At 34.3% G+C, this 18,606-nt stretch overlaps 3 protein-coding genes across 4 annotated transcripts; 1 reads left to right on the forward strand and 2 right to left on the reverse strand.

Moving 5' to 3' along the window:
- The first annotated feature begins 24 nt into the window (after nt 1–24).
- Nucleotides 25–2,925, forward strand: LOC17900506 (protein indeterminate-domain 6, chloroplastic). The gene is given in 4 exon segments (XM_006307332.2): nt 25–63; nt 66–276; nt 515–911; nt 1,839–2,925. Coding segments are annotated over 4 exon segments (1,479 nt in total). The 3' UTR covers nt 2,671–2,925.
- A 6,544-nt stretch (nt 2,926–9,469) lies between these two features.
- Nucleotides 9,470–11,431, reverse strand: LOC17899413 (uncharacterized protein At4g15970). The gene is made up of 4 exons (XM_006303113.2): nt 11,167–11,431; nt 10,457–10,825; nt 9,812–10,293; nt 9,470–9,705 (listed from the first exon to the last, which is right to left on the reverse strand). Exons 1-4 carry the CDS (start codon nt 11,386–11,388, stop codon nt 9,630–9,632), a joined length of 1,149 nt encoding a protein of 382 aa, XP_006303175.1. The 5' UTR covers nt 11,389–11,431; the 3' UTR covers nt 9,470–9,629.
- Nucleotides 11,432–11,864: 433 nt separating this feature from the next.
- On the reverse strand, nt 11,865–14,400 carry LOC17898364 (putative Myb family transcription factor At1g14600). Of its 2 annotated transcripts, none has more exons than XM_023776811.1 (6): nt 14,070–14,400; nt 13,895–13,971; nt 13,657–13,696; nt 13,149–13,275; nt 12,821–12,938; nt 11,865–12,232 (listed from the first exon to the last, which is right to left on the reverse strand). In XM_023776811.1, the coding sequence occupies exons 1-6, from the start codon at nt 14,209–14,211 to the stop codon at nt 11,963–11,965; spliced, it is 774 nt and encodes a 257-aa protein (XP_023632579.1). In that variant the 5' UTR covers nt 14,212–14,400; the 3' UTR covers nt 11,865–11,962. The 2 variants fall into 2 exon arrangements, with proteins under 2 accessions (XP_023632579.1, XP_006303284.1); XM_006303222.2 differs by having other exon boundaries at nt 13,149–13,278.
- Between the last annotated feature and the right edge of the window lie 4,206 nt (nt 14,401–18,606).

Below are 18,606 nucleotides of genomic sequence, written 5' to 3' on the forward strand. Positions count from 1 at the left end.
TACTTTTTAATTATATTTTTCTCTATGGATCTTTGTATCAGCTTTAGCAAATCCAGAAACAGCTGAGAAGAAAGATGTCTTCATCCTACAACAACTCAATTGCCTCATCCTCCACTCAGTCCTTCCTCCTCTCAGGTGCTGCTGCTGCTGCTTCGGGTGTCGGAGCTACCAACTTCAACCGTGATCAAGAGCCCCCGATGACGATGCTTCAACCACCACCCAACTCCACCGTTGCTCCACCACCCAAGAAGCGAAGGAACCAACCTGGAAACCCAAGCAAGTGCCTCTTACTTTATTAAAAGAACCATTTCATCACAACCCTAATCTAATTCATGTCTTTTGATTTATCATTATTTGATGGTTTTCTCTTGTGGTGGATGATCTTCGTTTATTTTTTACAAGGGGATAAGTGTTATTTGATGTGGTTGTGTCTTAAACCGATGGTTTTAATTGGTTCAACCTGATTAATTAATTTTTGTGTGTGTGTGTGTGTTTTTTTTTTAATTTGGAACAGATCCAGATGCTGAAGTGATAGCGTTATCTCCAAAGACGATAATGGCGACCAACAGGTTCATCTGTGAGGTGTGCAACAAAGGGTTTCAAAGGGAACAGAACCTGCAGCTTCATAGGAGGGGACACAACCTCCCATGGAAGCTGAAACAGAAGTCAAACAAAGAAGTGAGGAGGAAGGTGTACCTTTGTCCGGAGCCCTCGTGCGTCCACCATGACCCCGCACGTGCTCTCGGAGACCTCACCGGAATCAAGAAGCATTACTACCGGAAGCACGGCGAGAAGAAGTGGAAATGCGACAAGTGCTCTAAGCGCTACGCTGTTCAATCCGATTGGAAAGCTCACTCTAAGACTTGTGGTACCAAAGAGTATCGATGTGACTGTGGTACCATCTTCTCTAGGTAAACTATCTTTCTCGATTCCATATATCATCCCGATGAATTTTTGTCTTTTATTTATTTTTTTACATTTTTTAATTAAATCGATTATTAAAATATATGTGTTTAGCTAATCCAATATAGATCGTACTCAAGTGGTTTTCATTTCTTGGGGTCAAAACTTAACTCGGTTTTTGTTTTCTTACTGTGAATTTATCATGTCGGCTCTAGATTTTTAAGGTTAGTACTCTACGCTTCTGCTTGATAGAGATTCAAGTTAGAAAAGAAAAAACATGTCGGTCAGTGAATAGTAAACGTTTAACTAATGAATGTGCAAGCTATAGTGTGGTACCGTCTCTGTGTGTGTGTATATATATAGACCTGTGAGTGAAATCTATGCATATAGATAGATAAATATCATCATCATCTATATTGGCCACGGAACATCATATATTTCCTACATAGGGACATGAACATATATATATATTTACACATAGGATCTATCAATCTCTTTGTTTGGTTGCTGATGAGTAGTGAAAGAGAGAAGGACAGTGAAGGAGAAAGGAGAAAAATAAAAGATGCTAAATTTGGTCACATGTGAGTTGGATTTGTTTCCATGCATTCCCATTTTTGTTTTCTTCTTCTTCACCTTTGCAGGTTCCTCTTTCCATGTAACTCCTCTTCTCGTGGACCCCCATGCATCCCCTTTCTCTCTCTCTCTCTTCATATTATATATATATATATGTATATATATGATTTTGATTTTTATTTATGTGTAAGAGTGGTTGGTTTCGATTGTTTTGTTAATGAATATTGTGGTCGTCCTCGTGACATAGTAGTAGGAGTAGTTGATGAACACTTTTTACATTTCTAGGGTTTTTATATTTTCTTTTTAGCTTTCATGGTGTTGGTCAAACATTTTTCTAATTGCTTATTGGGTTGTGATTGCAGGAGAGACAGCTACATCACCCACAGGGCCTTCTGCGATGCTTTGATTCAGGAGTCAGCAAGGAACCCTACCGTGAGCTTCACGGCTATGGCAGCTGCTGGTGGTGGCGCCGGCAGACATGGCTTTTTCGGCGGCGCTGCTTCTGCTCTCTCTCACAACCATTTCGGTGGTACTTCAGCTTCTGGGTTTACCTCTCTAGCTGCAAGTTACAATCTGAACCGTTCATCGTCCGACAAGTTTGAAGAGTACGCTCCTCAGTCGGCTAACCCTAATCCCGGTGGTCCTCCCAACTTCCTCATGCAATGCGCTGCGAACCAAGGACTGTTAGCGCAGAACGACCAGGGTCTCATGAACCAGCATGGTCTGATGAACCTCGGTGATCATAACCTCAACAGCAACAACAACAACTTGTTCAACTTGGGATACTTTCAAGACACTAAGAACCCTAACCAGACAAGTGTTCCTTCTCTTTTCACCGGTGGTGGTGCTGATAACAACGATTCTTCTGCTTTGCTAAGAGGGTTACCTCCTTCATCTCCTTCAAGTGTCGTCGTCAATGACTATGGAGATACTGGGAATGGAAACCTTCAAGGTCTGATCATGAACACTCTAGCTGACTCGTCTGACCATCAAAGCCGGTCCGGTAGCATTTTTGACCTTCACTTCGGGAGCAATCTTAGCATGGGAGGCTCCGATAGGTTGACTTTGGACTTTCTTGGCGTTAATGGAGGTGGAATGGTGAGCACCGTCAATGGTCGTGGTGGTCGTAATGGAGCTCCCCTGGACACTGAGATGAAGTTTTCACACCCAAATCATCCATTTGGGAAAGCTTGAAGATGATCGTATATGTTTGTATATACAGATCATCCAAATCATGATCTTTCTGGGTTCTTTGGAGATTCTATTTTAAAGCTTTAATTTCTTTCGTTTGCTATTTTTGACTATATTATTAAGGGTAAGGGGTTAGCTTTGGGGTTTTTTTCTTATTTTGTAATATACTTTCCTTTATAAGTTCTCTTTTATAATATCATGGGTGGGAGGCTCGAACATGAGTTTTTCCTTATAATGAAATATATAATCTTCAACCAATTGAGTCTGTTCAACCTTTTTTTTTTTTTAACTTCATGCAAAATATTTTTTTCACAATATAATCAATCTTTTAAATAAGATATTAATATTAATTAATCAATGTCATCTATAAATATTAGAGTTTTTTATTATCTAATTTAAAAGTATCCTGAGAATCGAACCTCCGATCGTTGTTAGTAGAAACAACGCGTTTCTACCAACTCTTCTATCTTATCCGTTTGTTCTATTAGTTCTTCAATATGATATATATTGTAGGTTTCGAGCCCAAATTTTATTTATATGGGCTTAGGGCCGATAATCTTATTCAATATATTTTGGATTAGATATAAAAACTGGATTGAGAAATAGATGTACAATAGATATTGAACAACGCGTCTCTACCAACTCTTCTATCTTATCCGTTAGATATGTATTTTAGGCCCCGAACCCAAACTTTATTTGTTTGGGCTCAAAGCCGATGACCTTATTCAATATAGTTTAGATTAAGTGTTGATTATAATAGATTTACAAAATATATTGAGCAATACCAAATTACAATATACATCTGCATCGATCAAGTGAATTAGAATTTAAATTCAAATTTAGCTATATATAATATGCAAAGAGAAACCATTTTAAAAGTCCCACATGAAGAGATATGTATATTATTAATTCTGGCATGACAAATGAATAAATTCGATTCATGATATAGAAATTATATATCCCACGTTGCACATGCAAGTTATGAGAAGATTTCAAGAGATATCTGTCTACAATAATACGTCAACGGATCGGATAATATTCCAACAAAAGCATAATACAAACAGAAGCATCCAACATTCCCAAAATTATTCAAATTCGTGTCGTAATCCAATTTTTATAATATATAAAAGGACGTGTTATTATATAGATTTCTGTTGTAATCTGCTATGTAGATTATTACTATATATACGATAGAAGATGTTCGGCCACCTAATACAAAATAACCGAGAGTAAGAAAAAATATTACATATTAATACATACTTAATTAGTAGCTAATTATTAAAGTAAGTTGATAACTTGTTTTTTTTTTTTCTAAATATATATGAGTTTCTACGTACGGATTATGAACCGTCAAACAATTTTGAACTTATAAAGCAAAAGGGTGTGTTGACATTCCGAAGACAACCCTTTTCCTTTTGTCGTCAAGGGTAGTTATTTAAGTTCATTCATTATAGAACACTCGCTAGTGATACAAACACCGAAGACATTATAAGTTAACTCTGTTTCTTCTGGTCTTTATTGCTACTTCCCGACGTTGACTCTACCTATGAATTTTTCTATGTTTCGATCCTACTTTTCCACACACACACACACATATATATATAGATAGATAGATAATTGTAATAGTGTATTTATGACCTTCTTATAATAGTAAGGGTTATTAAATATAAAAAACCAAACGATGAATTTTAGATATTCGATATCATAATCATATCATTACGATACGGACCTAAATTAATTAGTAATCATTAAAGTGATACTTAGTAGTACTGAAGAGTTTTCTATTTATAACTATAATATAACCCTAACGACGCTAAAAGATATTTATTGATCCCTATATTACGTAAACTATCACAACATTTCAATCATTCATCATCAGATTATTCAGACTGATGCATAATCAATCAGATGATTTAATTTATTTCTACACACAAACGTAAAACAAAAATCTATATACGTACAAATAACAAAGACACATTCAAAATCATTATAAGAAAAAAAACATAAGAGAGAGAAGAAAAGAAAGAAAAGAAAATATAAAAGCATGTGCATGGTAGACTTGTCGTTGACGTGAAGGATTTAAATATGCCCGTGAAGAGAAATATTATCGAAAAAAATCGATGAAAACTGCAAAATGCTTTCGGATATCTTCTTCGCCTTTCTCGTTGGTCCACTTCATTTATGGGCAATCTACAATTGGGGCCTATACGTAATCTGCATACGCATACGATATACACGTAGACTTTAGAATTATAGTATGTACGTGCCTTATTTCACGTGGAAAAGATAAATATTAGTTTTAAAATTTTGGATATTTTTCGTATTAGGGTTTTCTTATCTCGGTTTCCAAATAGAAAACCTATAAATAGTTACCGGTTTTAGCCGCATTTTATTCTTTCAAATATAACTTCTTTTGGTAATATCTATTTAAATGGTAACAACAGATTTGTTTTGGGTGTGATTGGACCAGATTAAGTGTCGGGTCAACACTGGTCATGGGATTGATGATACTCCAACAGAAGCAGAACAAAATGCGATGTTCATAAATTTTCCATTTTCTATTACTATTTTTATTTTATTTTGAGTAATTAAGTATTAAATAATGTTATATATATATTAGGAAAATTCTCCGTTCCATTAAATAATAGAATGTTTAGCTAATTAATTATAAGAGTATATATAAAGTATAAACAGTAAGAAATTGTTTTAAAAATATTTTCCTTACATAAATAGTAATAATTATAAACCAATAGTTCAAAATATATTTATATATAACCATGTGAAACTTATAGTATCTAATAAAATTTTGATATATAGGTAACTTCTTGATAACAAAAGAATAATCATTGCACAACAGTAACATACTTTTGTTATGAATTTCTTTGTTATAATAGTTGTTAGTATTCCACACACACATAGAAGCAAAGTTCCTAATGTGTAAAATTCCATGAAAGGAAAGCCACAATTATATACGTTTTTGGTACGTGGAGGAGAAGTGAATGTTATTTCTAGACCGTTAAATTAAAATTTGATGGGGACAAGACAACCCTCGTGGATATGCTACAACAGTTTTACAAAGACATCGATACATATACCAATATGGCAATTTTGCGTAATAAGTTATATAAAATGTGAATAGATAGATAGATATTAGCAGGGAGAGAGGGCATCACAGGACAAAGACAAACACTCGTGACAGATCCAGCTAGCGTACGTATATATGACAAATGAAAACGAAATGTTTTAGCGAATAAGAAAAAGTTAAAACAAATTCTCACACACACACACACTTTAAAAAGCTGCCTTTTACTCTCTCTCTCAACTCATTCACTGCCTTAAGCAATGATATGATGACGACGATAATAATGTGACAGGCCAAAATTGTATTTTCTTCATATAAATATAGTTTGATATCCCAAAAAGATCATTTAATGACATTGGCATTTTCCTAATCAATCGTTTTCCTCCTGAGTTATAGTATACCAATATATATATATATATATATATATACCAACGTACACGAATCGTAATTTAATAATGCGAGGATATTATTATTGATTTTACGTGATCATGTTTCTAATTAAGAACTAATTAAAAAAAAACGAGAGTAAAAATATAGTACATTAAATGACAAAGAAACAACAAAAAATAACATAAAATATGAAAGAATTAGTTGAGAACTCTAATATAATTTTTCTTTAAATAGCATTTGTCCAAAAATAAACATGTTATGAATTAACAGAAACAAATTTGGGAAAAAATCTTGTTGACTGGGGAACTACTGTATAAGCTAAGAACAACTACTGCATTTTATTACTTATATTTTACGTGAACAAAGACAAGGTATTGATCAATTAACTAACTACAATGAATGTTAACTCAATTTTTAAAGATATAATTATTGGTATAACGACGACAAACCTGAGGATGCATACACCTTGCGATAATCTTCATCAAATCGTAGAGATTGCTCTCAGTCTTGGACTCTCGTTAATTGTCGCCATTAAAACCTTCTTACAGCTTTCTGTGAAATGTGTGAGTGGTAAGTTTAGCAATTGCATTGATGAGCTGAAAAGAGAGAAGACACCTTCGCCGCTGGAGCATATGGTCTCTGCCGAAGACCAAGATCGAGAGTCATGATCTTTGTTAAGGATGAGAACACGTGTCATGATACTGTTGTAAGATTTTTTTGTAAACTAGGGTTTGCTCCTGCATCATAAAGACTCCGGAGGCGTTAGCGTCTGCGTTCACAACAGCCTCGACGGATTCATATGAGGATCCAGAGACGACACATTTAACGTATTCGAGGTTCTGTGGGGGGGCCTATATATGTGGCAATAGGGCATGTATAAACGAATTAAAACATATTGTTGCAATTGTGTTGTTGTTGTCCGTAGGATAAGTGATGAGTCGCACTTTCTTGAGCCAAACGCGTCACAGAAAGCTCTCTCTGTCTGTGATGTCACAATTCTTATTAAATTTATTCTATAAAAAAATGGGATCTAGCTACTAATATATATATATATATATATATATATATATATATTCTTTTGTGAAAACTGAAAACTGGCCTTCACTATATATACACAAGATGAAAGAAAAGGTGAAGACAAAAGCATACACAGTAGCAGAGAGACGTACTCATCATTTCTCGTAGCTACAATTAGATTCCGTTGTCTTGAAATGACTTTAAAAAGTATATTTCTACTTTTATTTAGATTTTATCTGTATACTTATTCGTTGACATGTCTTATACTGTTATGCATGATACATTAGACCAATCTTCAAGTCCCTTTCTCTCTGTGTATATATATATGAGGATTTCAAAAGAGTGCAAAGTTGTACAAGAAATACATCTACATGAAGGCGAGCTCCAGAAATTGTCTATGCTTATGTTATATATATGTACGTACATGTACATATACCAAGCATGACACATGCACATCCATATGTATTCTTCAATTTAGACTAGTATACGCTTTATATTTTAATCAGATTAACTAGTGCCTATATATATATACATAAAAAAATTTGGTAGACTAATCCAAGGTAGGCTGAGAAAGTTTCACAATAAGACAGAGAACAACTGTACAAGGAATATTTTTGATATCAATCATCTACTTCGAAGATTCACGGCTTTCATTAAATGTAACTCGAAGATGTATTGAATGACTTTTTTTTTGTGCTAGGTCAATGAATATTAATTGAATGCAGGTTCATGTATATATATAAATATATATAACACTTTCTTATCTTATGAACGCGACGCACGTAGACGCACAAATATATATTCCATCCAGGCACCCAATCATTATTTTAAGGAAAACATTTAATTACAGTATAATCAGAAGAAAAAAAATTTATCCTTACCAATTTTAGCATGAGTCAACACATATTACCATAATCCTACCTGATGCTACAAGGAACAAATTAAGATATATAAGATACTTTTTCTGCAAAAACCAGAGTATTTTTGCCTTTTAAAATATCTCTAATAATGTTGTCCTAATGCGGGTATCAAAAAGCACACATAATTAAATTTGAAGTATCTGAAAGGAATGTTATAAATTTATTTATACTCACAATTATATGTAAAATATAAAATGTAAAAGAGTGATGATCCCAAGTGAGTGAGGTCTCGGAATGCACGTGAGGGGGTCATGGTGGACGCACGTGGGCTCTGGTCAAAGATGAAGTTTTCTTTTCACTTCTTTTTGTTAGACTAATTTTTTGTTACACCTTCCATGGAATTGGTTATGTCCTCTTGACTCTTCTATGAAGCCGTAGATGAGTCTGTTCTCTTTAAAACCTCTTTGTTGCTTATTTCACACTCACACATATGGATATCGTCTTCTCTTTGGAAATGAAGCTACCACTTACTCATCAGAATCTGTGGTTCTGTGTAAGCAAAAGATGAAGAGTTATATAAATCTGTTAAACTAGTAAATATATATTTTTTTTAGTAGTACGTGAAAAGTTTATTATTTGAACCTTCTTTTCTTCCTTTTTGGAAAATAAAAGTTCGGCCAGTTTTGTCGCCACCAAATTTGGCATTAAACTGCAAAATGTAACTAAACCATACAAGAGCCCAAGCCCAATAAAGCTAATTTTTAGCCCGTCGTATTAATTAATACATATGATTCACAATAAAATTTAATAACTGAGTTTAATTACTGTTTGGCTGTTTTTAATTACTTAACACAAAGAAAAAGATTGGTAGGCGAACTCAAATATAAAATTCTTGACCTGACCCATTCTTCCATCAATTTAGTGTGGTTGTCACTAGTTTCTTCAACTTGTAAAGTTGATATTTATAAGCGAAAGTAGAAATGTATTCGCACACGTATATTGAGCTGTTTTCTTGGTACTTGCTCAATGGCGACCACGACCGCAATTGCTGATCGCAACTATTACGTTTAGTCGATGGTCACTGTCGACGTCTATACGAACTGACCCACATGTTGTATTAGGGCTATACATGTATCTCAAATATTTTCACCATTTGGATGTCGGTCACATTTTGGATAAGTTCCTTATTAATTTCCTTGTTTTTTTTTTTTTTGTGTGTGTATCCGGAGAATTAATTTTCGAAGAATTAATAAGGATATTTGTCATTCTATATTACATAACAACGACATGTTAACAATTACTGGTCGATGCCCTTCTTCCCTTTCACTCCCTCAGAAGTCAGGTCTATAGCATTACTCTGTGATCTCTTCTTGGGCTTCATTGACCATTGTATTGTATTCACACATGATACACATGCGATAATGTAATGAAATGAGGAAAACTTTTCATGAGCTAATCTAATTTGGCCTGTCATTTACTTAGATAAATTAATTTCCATAGAGATCTTTAAAATTTGAAAGTGCAAATTGTGGCATGGTGCCGTGGGTTGTGTTTTTGTCTTCAAAATTTCTGATTTCTTTTCAACAATCATGTACAAAAGAGCTTCATACTTTTCAGTCTTGAGATTCTCCTGGTGGATCACTCTCTTCATCATCCTTAGATTCATCATACCGTCGAAGAGAATCGAGACTGAAAAAATAAAATGATACAGAACCGTTTAACCATTCATAGCAAAACCACAGAGAGATTGGAAACGTTTTAAAAGGAAGATCATTTCAAATGAAGTGGAGAGTACCTGCAATTTTGAGGGACTTTCCAGGAGAAACCAGAGGATTGTTTTAGATGATTTGGTAAAGACATAAAATCTTTCCAATCTTGAAGCATGATTCTGAGATCATGGAGCTTACTTTCCATACCGTAGCAGCAATTGGCGTGCATTGTACGAACTAAATTCATATCTCTGCTAGGCTCACATAGACCCCCAAAGTAAGCGGTGTTCAAGAATCTCATCTTTAACCCGATGCGGTGAACAAAGGGTTCTGTTTTGAGAAAGTTAAGAACATCCTGATCGTGATATCCTGGGAATCTGAGCCTTGACGCATACCAGTATTTGTAGAACAGTATAGTTCGATTGTTAGACCGTACAAAGTTAAAACCCCCGTTCGGCCTATTTTGTAGGTCGTTCGATCTTCCGAGGTAATGATCGCATGCAATCTGGAAATCTGCATACATGTAAAACCGTGGAAAAGGGTTCCTGAACCACATCACATCAGCATCCTGGAGAAAAGGGGGAAAAAATATAATGGGTCACTTGATAGAACCAGAAAACTGAGTTTCAAACAAGTCTTTCATCAGAAAACTGAGTTTCAAACAAGTCTTTCATCAGTTCCCTAATGTCAATGTTAGTACCTAACTAAAAGAGAAGATACAAGAAATTTACCGTAAAAACAAAATTGTAACCCATTTCAAGAACAGACCGCAGGAGATCAATCCTTCTCCACATCATCTTCAAGTAAGACCGAGTCATAAAGTAAGCTTCTCGAGAAAAATCAACCCCTTCAGTAACAAGACTGAAACAATGCTTATGGAGTTCTAAGCAACGGGAATACGCCTTAGCATCCAACGCAACAATCACCAAATGATCCAATATTAGGCTTGTTTCTTCCCCTATTCTAAAACTCTCGAAGAAGAGATCAATAACAGATCCTGGAGCTGCCCAAGCTGCATTCAAAGTTGTCAAAACCACTGTCCTGTCTCTCGTTGCAGCTTTACGCAGAACATCTTCCAGCTTCGGTTCCTCATCATCACGCTGCATTTGAATGCACACACCAAGTAAATTCAATAAAAACCAGAAACGAGTAGATAGTTGATCACAACTTGTAGCTTCACAGAGATACCAGCAAAGATTTATATATGTTCCAACTTCATCATAATCAAAACTATGTCAGATGTTAACTAGTTCATCACAATATCAAACATGCAAACTCCAAGCACCAGATATAGCTAAGACATTTCTAAGTCCCCAGCAATGTCAATGAACCTCGACATCAATCGATCCCAAAATTTCTAAAAATTCGTACTTTAATCTCTCTACGGACATCAAATTCGTGAAAAACACTTTGTGAGGAAGAGAAAGAAGAGAAGACTAACCAGATAAGCAGAGAAATTGAAAAGGCGAGGGGAGAAAGACAAGGAATCAGCGGCTCTGTAGAGAACGAAGCAAGAGATGGATATGGCAGCTAGGAAAAGAGCAGCTCGGCGCACCGGGATTGATGATCCCGGAGACATTTCTCCGGAGGAGTGATTAACGGTAGACGAAGCGTCGAGCCTCGCCGTGTGGAATCTCGAACCGACACGGTGCGATAGATTCATCCCCACCGACCATCTTCACTGCGATCAACGTTGTTATTTTGGTCCCCCAAAATTGGTTTTTTTAATTTCTATTATTATCATTTATCAATTTCGCAAAATAAATGGTTACAAATTTAATGTGTACATAAATATTTACACCAACTACCAAACGCAACGTTTTAACGAGAAAAACACGGAGCGTTTTAACGAGAAACAAAAACGCAGCGTTTTAACGAGAAACAAAAACGCAGCGTTTTAACGAAAAACAAAACGCTGCGTTGTCTCGGGGATTCTCTTAATTCTTTGTTTACATAAAACACAACATTTCGTCACATCTGTCTAATTTCATAACAAGACCAGTAAGTATTAAAGTTCATAATAGTCGAGTTACCTTGGCTTAATCCGTAAGAACATATGAACGATCCAATGTTCTTAAAAAATCGGATTCGAACGTAACATTGTAGAACCAAACAAAAATAGTCACCATGGCAAAAATAAAGATAAGAATCTCGAAGCCTAACTAAAAAAAAAGATTACGATTGTAAACAATCTGAATATTCACTACACTAGAATTGAGAACAAGTGAACAAAAGGTTCAGCTACGAAGTAGAGAAAAGGAGAGATTGAGGTTAAGATCAATCTTGGAAGAAGCAAAACAATCTCTGAAGATGAATGGAGCTGAAGATGATGAGACTGCTTCACTTGTTTCACTAAGAGATGATGCTGCATTATTGCTTTTCCAACGTTGTTGTTTATCATGAGGATGATTCAAAGATAGAGACAACGATAACTCTTCTTCTTCTTCTTCTTCTTCGTGTTCGTCTTCTCGCCATGTGTTTTTCCAATTGGTCTTCCTGCTCTCGGCCTATTTTCCAAAGACATCAAAGCTCTTAAAGTTTAGAATAGGACTTAGATTACATTAAAAATCAGAATAATTTGCACTCTATTATAATTCAAACAAACTATGGCGAGAAACTATGCTATCAAATCCAAAAATATGACGATTATGTTCTAAATCTATAGACCGAGTCACGCAGGAATATGGAGTATTGAGTATTGACGTAACACATAATGTGAATATCAAGAAAACATCAGAAAATAAGACTCGTTGTTTAAATATTTTGTAGAATAGTTTATCAAAATTATGCTGTATAAAATTTAACTTTTACCAAAAAAAAAAAAAATTATGCTGTATAAATATATAATACAGTACTTACTAATGAAGCATAAGTGCTTCTAGTTACGAATTTATTGACGGTAAAATCACCACCTGAAAATTATTAAGTACCCAGCCCCATGCCTAGCCTAGTGTAGTTGACCCGTAACATAACAATGTTCAGTGGTTTAGTGAGTGTTTACCTGAGTCTTAAATACTTTTAATTATTGATGTAACTTTACTAACGGCTATTTATGAAACCATATATATATATATATATAAAAATAATTTTAATACCTCGAGAAAGTGATGAGACTGAAACTTGATGGACTCGGCGTAGCCTGCAAATGTCTTCTTCGCTCTCTCCATGTTCATGATGTTAAGAAAGTCATCGTCATCATTATCAGTCTGCTCTCTTCTCCCCAAAAAAAAAAACCAAAGAAAAAATTATTATTCCAACAAAAATAAAGGCTACAAATTCGACAATTCATATTCCAACAAAACTGTATGATAGCTATACCCATTTTCTTGAATAAAATTAAAACACTTGTCAGAAACAAATTAATATTCCCTATCCATATTTTCTTTTCTCCCATTAAAATAAAAAAATAAAAAATAAAATTACCTAAAGTTAAAAGAGTGAAAACCCAAAAGACAATCATTCCTTGCGTGTACAGACAAGTTGTCATGAAGATGATCTTCTTCATTGTCTTGTCTTCTTCTTCTTATTCTTGAAGATGGTGAAGAACTCTCTTCTGTCCCCCCAAAAAAAAAAAATTATACAATTAAAAACATTAATTTATTTATTGACCATGATCATGAATATTCTCTTTACTCTTTGGTGAGTATTTCTAATCCAGTTAAATTAAAGAAGCGCCTACTTATTATTATCTACAAGGCTACTAGACAAATAAATTATTTTATCCTTGTTTTTTATAAATATTTTAAACATTACTATGAATATCTCTGACAATGCTGGGAGTGAGAATTAATATTATGCATTATTACAGTTTTTCTTTAGTGTGAATGGTGGGAATTTGAAACGAACTGTCGTAATCTTGAAACTATGACGTTCAAAAGTGTAGTTTGATGTCTACCGATTCAAACCAAATTTTTTTTGCAAAATTCATTACCTGGTTTCCCAAGAAGAGTGAGTCTGGATCCCCTATACATCTGCCATATGATCAAAACAGGATCATCAGCTTAATAGATGATTTTTTTGAGGTAATGAAGAAAACATTTTAAAAGAAACATCAAATGAATAAAGTTTGCTTAAAGCAGCGTTTGTATTTATATATATACCAATAAACAAAACAGTAGAAGACAACAATTGCTATCAAATAAAAAAGGGTTTTTAGCATCTTCTTTGACCTGGAGATGGCTCTTGACGTGTGATATGGTTAGTCCCTTCACATCCATTATCTTAAGAACAAGTTTTGGAGTTGCTTCTGTTTCATTCAAACCAACAATATACAAATCCTTTTAAAATCTTGAATTTTTAAATAAATATACCAAGAAAACCAGAAGTTTGGTTATAAAGACTGACTATATTGTCCGCCAAGCAAATCAACGGCGTGAACGAAGCTCCGGTGAAGCTCCGGCGTCCATCTCAGACGAGGCACCGGAGATCGTACGTACGGTCTAACTCCACCCATCCCTCCGTCGCTGCTCCTTCCACACCTACCCATTCGAAACCCTAATCTTGATCGCCTTAAAGAAAGAAAAAAGATTTCTTGTTTGCCTTCTGTAGAGAAGAAGAAGAAGAAGAAGAAGCTAGAGGAAGAGAGAGGTTAAAGAAGAAGAGAGAAGAACCCTAAAGAGAGGATAGTTATATTGTGAGAGAACAAGGTTGAAAGATTAAAAAAGGACAAAAGGTTTCTGTTTTTATAGAAGATGAAATGTTTCTTTTTCCCATCTATATATTTATTCCCCCCTTTGTCTCTTTTTGGAAGAACTCGTGCTTATACGTGTCTGTGTATATGTATATAAAGAAGCTAAAGAAAAATCATCACTCAAGAAATTGATAAGTTAATTCTAGGAATAGAAAGAAGAAAGCTGATGATATATAATTTAGAATTTTATAATTAGTACGTACGCAAACCAGCTGGAATAATATTGTTATATACTTTTTACATATAGTTTTTGAGGTGACATGTGTTTTTGACCTAACAGAATAGAATACATTCAACACAAATTTATCATCCATTTGACTTTTGCATGCATTAGTAGAAAAATAGCTTTTACAAGAATCTTTTGGAGTTTTTGGTTGGTATCCATAATGCATGGACCACTCCCCTCGGAGAAATGTTATACATTAACCAGGGCAGAGAAATATTAGAGTATGTTTATCATGTTAAAAATCATATGAAAGTAAAATATGTATAATTTCACGAAGGATAACTTTGTTACAATTTAGAAAGAATATGCATTCTTATTATGCATTCCTACTAAGAATGTACATAATTTGCTTTTGTTTTGTCCAATCCTAATTGCATACAAGAATTACCTTATTGGGATTTGGGATTTACCCAAATGAAGAAGTTTCCTCTAGGCTTCACCCTTTTTCATCATAGGTCTTTTAGACTTACAATTAAAAAATAAATAAGAGAATATCAGAAATGAAAGATAGCCCAACTGCTAAGCTTTGACCTTAGGATCATCATTCCATTTCTTTTTTTTTCTATAAGTTTCCTATTTATTCTTTTCTTTTTGGGGTTTCGTGTTGTTTAATAATTTTTATTTCTGATAATTAGAAGAAAGTCATATTTATGGTCCTTCGTACGTATTTGAACCAACCTTTTTGACTTCATTCCCCTAATTCCCTATTTTATATTTTTCCTCCATTTTCCAATTTATTCCTTATTTTCTTTTAATATTCACACGAAATTTAGAAAAGGAAAAAAAGAAAAAAAAAAAAGGCAATGATGTGCATTACACATGCCCCTATGCTTCTGCTTATTTCCAGTTTGTCCTCTTTACTTTTTTTCATCTTTCTGATTTCTTGCTGCATATTGAAAACAAATCAAAATCATTTCCCCTATGTGGTAGCCCATTTAAAGCACTAGTTGCGGATTCTTGATCTTTTCAAAAATAAATCTCAGCAAAATTCAGAGGATCATTCTAGATAAATCAAATGGTAATTTACAAAAGAATCAAGTTATCCGCATATGGATACATAAAACTATGATGTAAAACCTCTCAAAACTAGAACTCACAAATGCAATAATCTACATTGCCCTAAACTCACAAGTCTTAGATCCAGTTTTTTTTGTTTTGTGTGTTTAATGATTTGTTAAGTGAAAACCATCAGACTAAACATGCTTCCACGATAGTATTTGTACCTCGACATTTCTATACAAAACTGTCGGACCCCATACGAAGACGGAAGACCATATATGATCTTAGCAACTAGTGACATGTAATGGGATCACTTACCCTAGTGTTTCCTCCCAACATAATTCGGATCCCACACATTGTTGTTGTGGACACCTTTAATTCAAAATAAATGAAGAAGCAGAAATATAAACATAAATAAAAAGGATGAAGGAAAAAAACGTAGGAAGTTGCTTAAAGAAGGAGGGTGGGACGCAAATGTCGTCGATGACGAAATGGACAAATGGGTATGTAAGTAAGTACTCCGCATTGTCTTCTTCTTGACCATGACTCAGGTTTTTTTTTTTTTTGTGTGTGTGTCTAAGTATTTAATCACCCTTCAGATTACACTATCAATTATGTATACCGTAAATAGCATAATCACCTTGCAAATTGTTTATTGGTGCGGTAACCATACTTAACTGGTATGTCTCATTTAATTCACACCAATTAGTTATATGGTACCATTCATACCTTGTTTCCAGCTGTACCTACCCATATTCAACAAAAATACATATGCAATAATTCCAACAAAACCGACCAAAAGGAGAAAGTTACACACATAACACTCCAAATTATTCAAACCAAGCCGTAATAGTACACAATAAAATGGAGAGCTTACGTGATACGTACAAAGTGGAATCACGGAGCCTAATAATGTTGTAAGAATATGTCAAGGACTCGAGGTGATGTTGTTGACTTTCAAGATTAAGACTACAACACACATAATTTTGATTTTAATCACTTTGCATCTAAAACCTAGCCAATGTGTCGTATACACACACAATACTCATTCGCAATATATATGCCGATATGTTGCATATAAGCCAAAAATCACTTTACTGATTTAGAAAATCTATGCAAATGGTGTGAAATTAAACCTTCGTTAGATGGTATCCTCCTAACCATTTTGTTTAAGTATCTGGCTTTACAGAAAAAAAACAGGAATTACAGACTATCTATTGACAAAGATACGTATTCACCTTTTGACAGCCCAAGGTAAAAAGAAGAGAAATTACATGCAAAAATATTTGTTAGTATTATACTTCTGAAGTATTGTTTGTTGAAGCCTTGGATCCACTAATTAAAAAGCGACACATTACATTGGTGTAAGCCAACGGAAAGCTCCGTTTATCCTTTCGTAAGATGCTTTCGATCTTTGGCGAGTCGTGGCTAGTGTGGTCCAATCTAGTTTCGAGTTGCAAAATCTGCAGGGCGACACACTCCAATCGTTTTCAAGTTACTTTTAACTTCTTGTTTGTGTGGGAGATTCATCCCAAACCGATGACTATTGACTAAGCATATCTCCAAGGAATTGGCTTTTAATGGCTTTTGGGGTCTTTTGATAGAGAATCCAACAACAAGGCCTCCACATCTTGTGTTTGTGAAGTCTTAACTCTTAACCACAAATACAAGATTGTATAATATATGCTTTTATACCGAGTGTACATACCTAAAGCAATTTATCATATATACAAAGGTTGGTACGGATAGCTTGACAGATACGGTGGCTACATGCCGCGGTTTTGTTTCTTGAAATTAATTATATGAAAACAAGAATTCGAAGAAAAATCAAACATTCAATGAATTGCCAAATAGATCCAAAAGAAATTTATTGCGAAATGGACCGCAAGTCCATGATTCATGGCTTTTACTACAATCAAACACTCACTCATTCAATGAGTTTCGTCGACTCATATTGTATTTTTATGTATAGAGATTAGAGAGAGATACAACTTGGCAATACAAAAGAGTTTTTGGATTATCATAACGGCTAAATTCTATTTTGATCCACAAAATTCCCACCGAACCATTTTATTAGATTTGACCTTTATATGTGTTATTTTATTTAAACGTTATTTTTTCTCCCCACCCCTTACACTTTAGTTGATTTCAATCATAGCACATGCACGAACAATATGAATTATAAAGTATTTGATAAAAAGGTGTAATCAACCAAGAGAGAAAAACACCTAGAGAGGGTTTCTCTAAAAGTGTCACCAAAAGAAAACTTATTTAATTACTAACTATTCTTCTTCAAATATTTAATTTTAAAGTTTTTGCTAAAGATTAGGTCCATATAGATGTGGTCATGTGAAAAAGATTTAGGGTTGAGAGTATGAGAACCAAACAACCCTTGACTTTTCTTTCCTCGAAACACTGGAAGTGTGTTTGCTATATGTCCTCAAATTTGTTTAAGTCCACCTTCTAGTGCTTATCCCCAGGTATAACAATATTAACAAAAATTGAGGAAACAGTAAATAGAATTTGTAAACATTTGAATTTTGAGGACAAACATGACACATTGGAGCATGAGTTGAGAGCTTCCTGTCCAGATATACCAAAGTATGAGAGTTATAACTAAAAAAAAAAAAGAAGGGAAATCATAACAAGTTGGAAAATTCAAGAGAAACTTTCAGGTTTTTTTAGAGGCAGCACACACATGGTTGTAATCATAGCAGTAAAGACAATTGAAGAATATTACATGTTTGATTTTGTGTAGAGATTGTAAATGGCAGGTGAGAAGAAGAAGGAGGAGAGGGACATAAAGAGAATAATTCATCCCTTTACAGGCTTTCTATATGTTCTCTTATCCACCAATCCATGATTGCAATTTTTGTTTTTGCAGAATCGTCTATACTAATATCTTAATGCAGAGTATTCAGAGTTGGTCCAGTGTTTATGTCTTTATGTACACTTACTTTCATTTC

Source organism: Capsella rubella, unplaced genomic scaffold, assembly GCF_000375325.1.
Source record: "Capsella rubella cultivar Monte Gargano unplaced genomic scaffold, Caprub1_0 scaffold_1, whole genome shotgun sequence".
Lineage (NCBI taxonomy): Eukaryota > Viridiplantae > Streptophyta > Magnoliopsida > Brassicales > Brassicaceae > Capsella > Capsella rubella.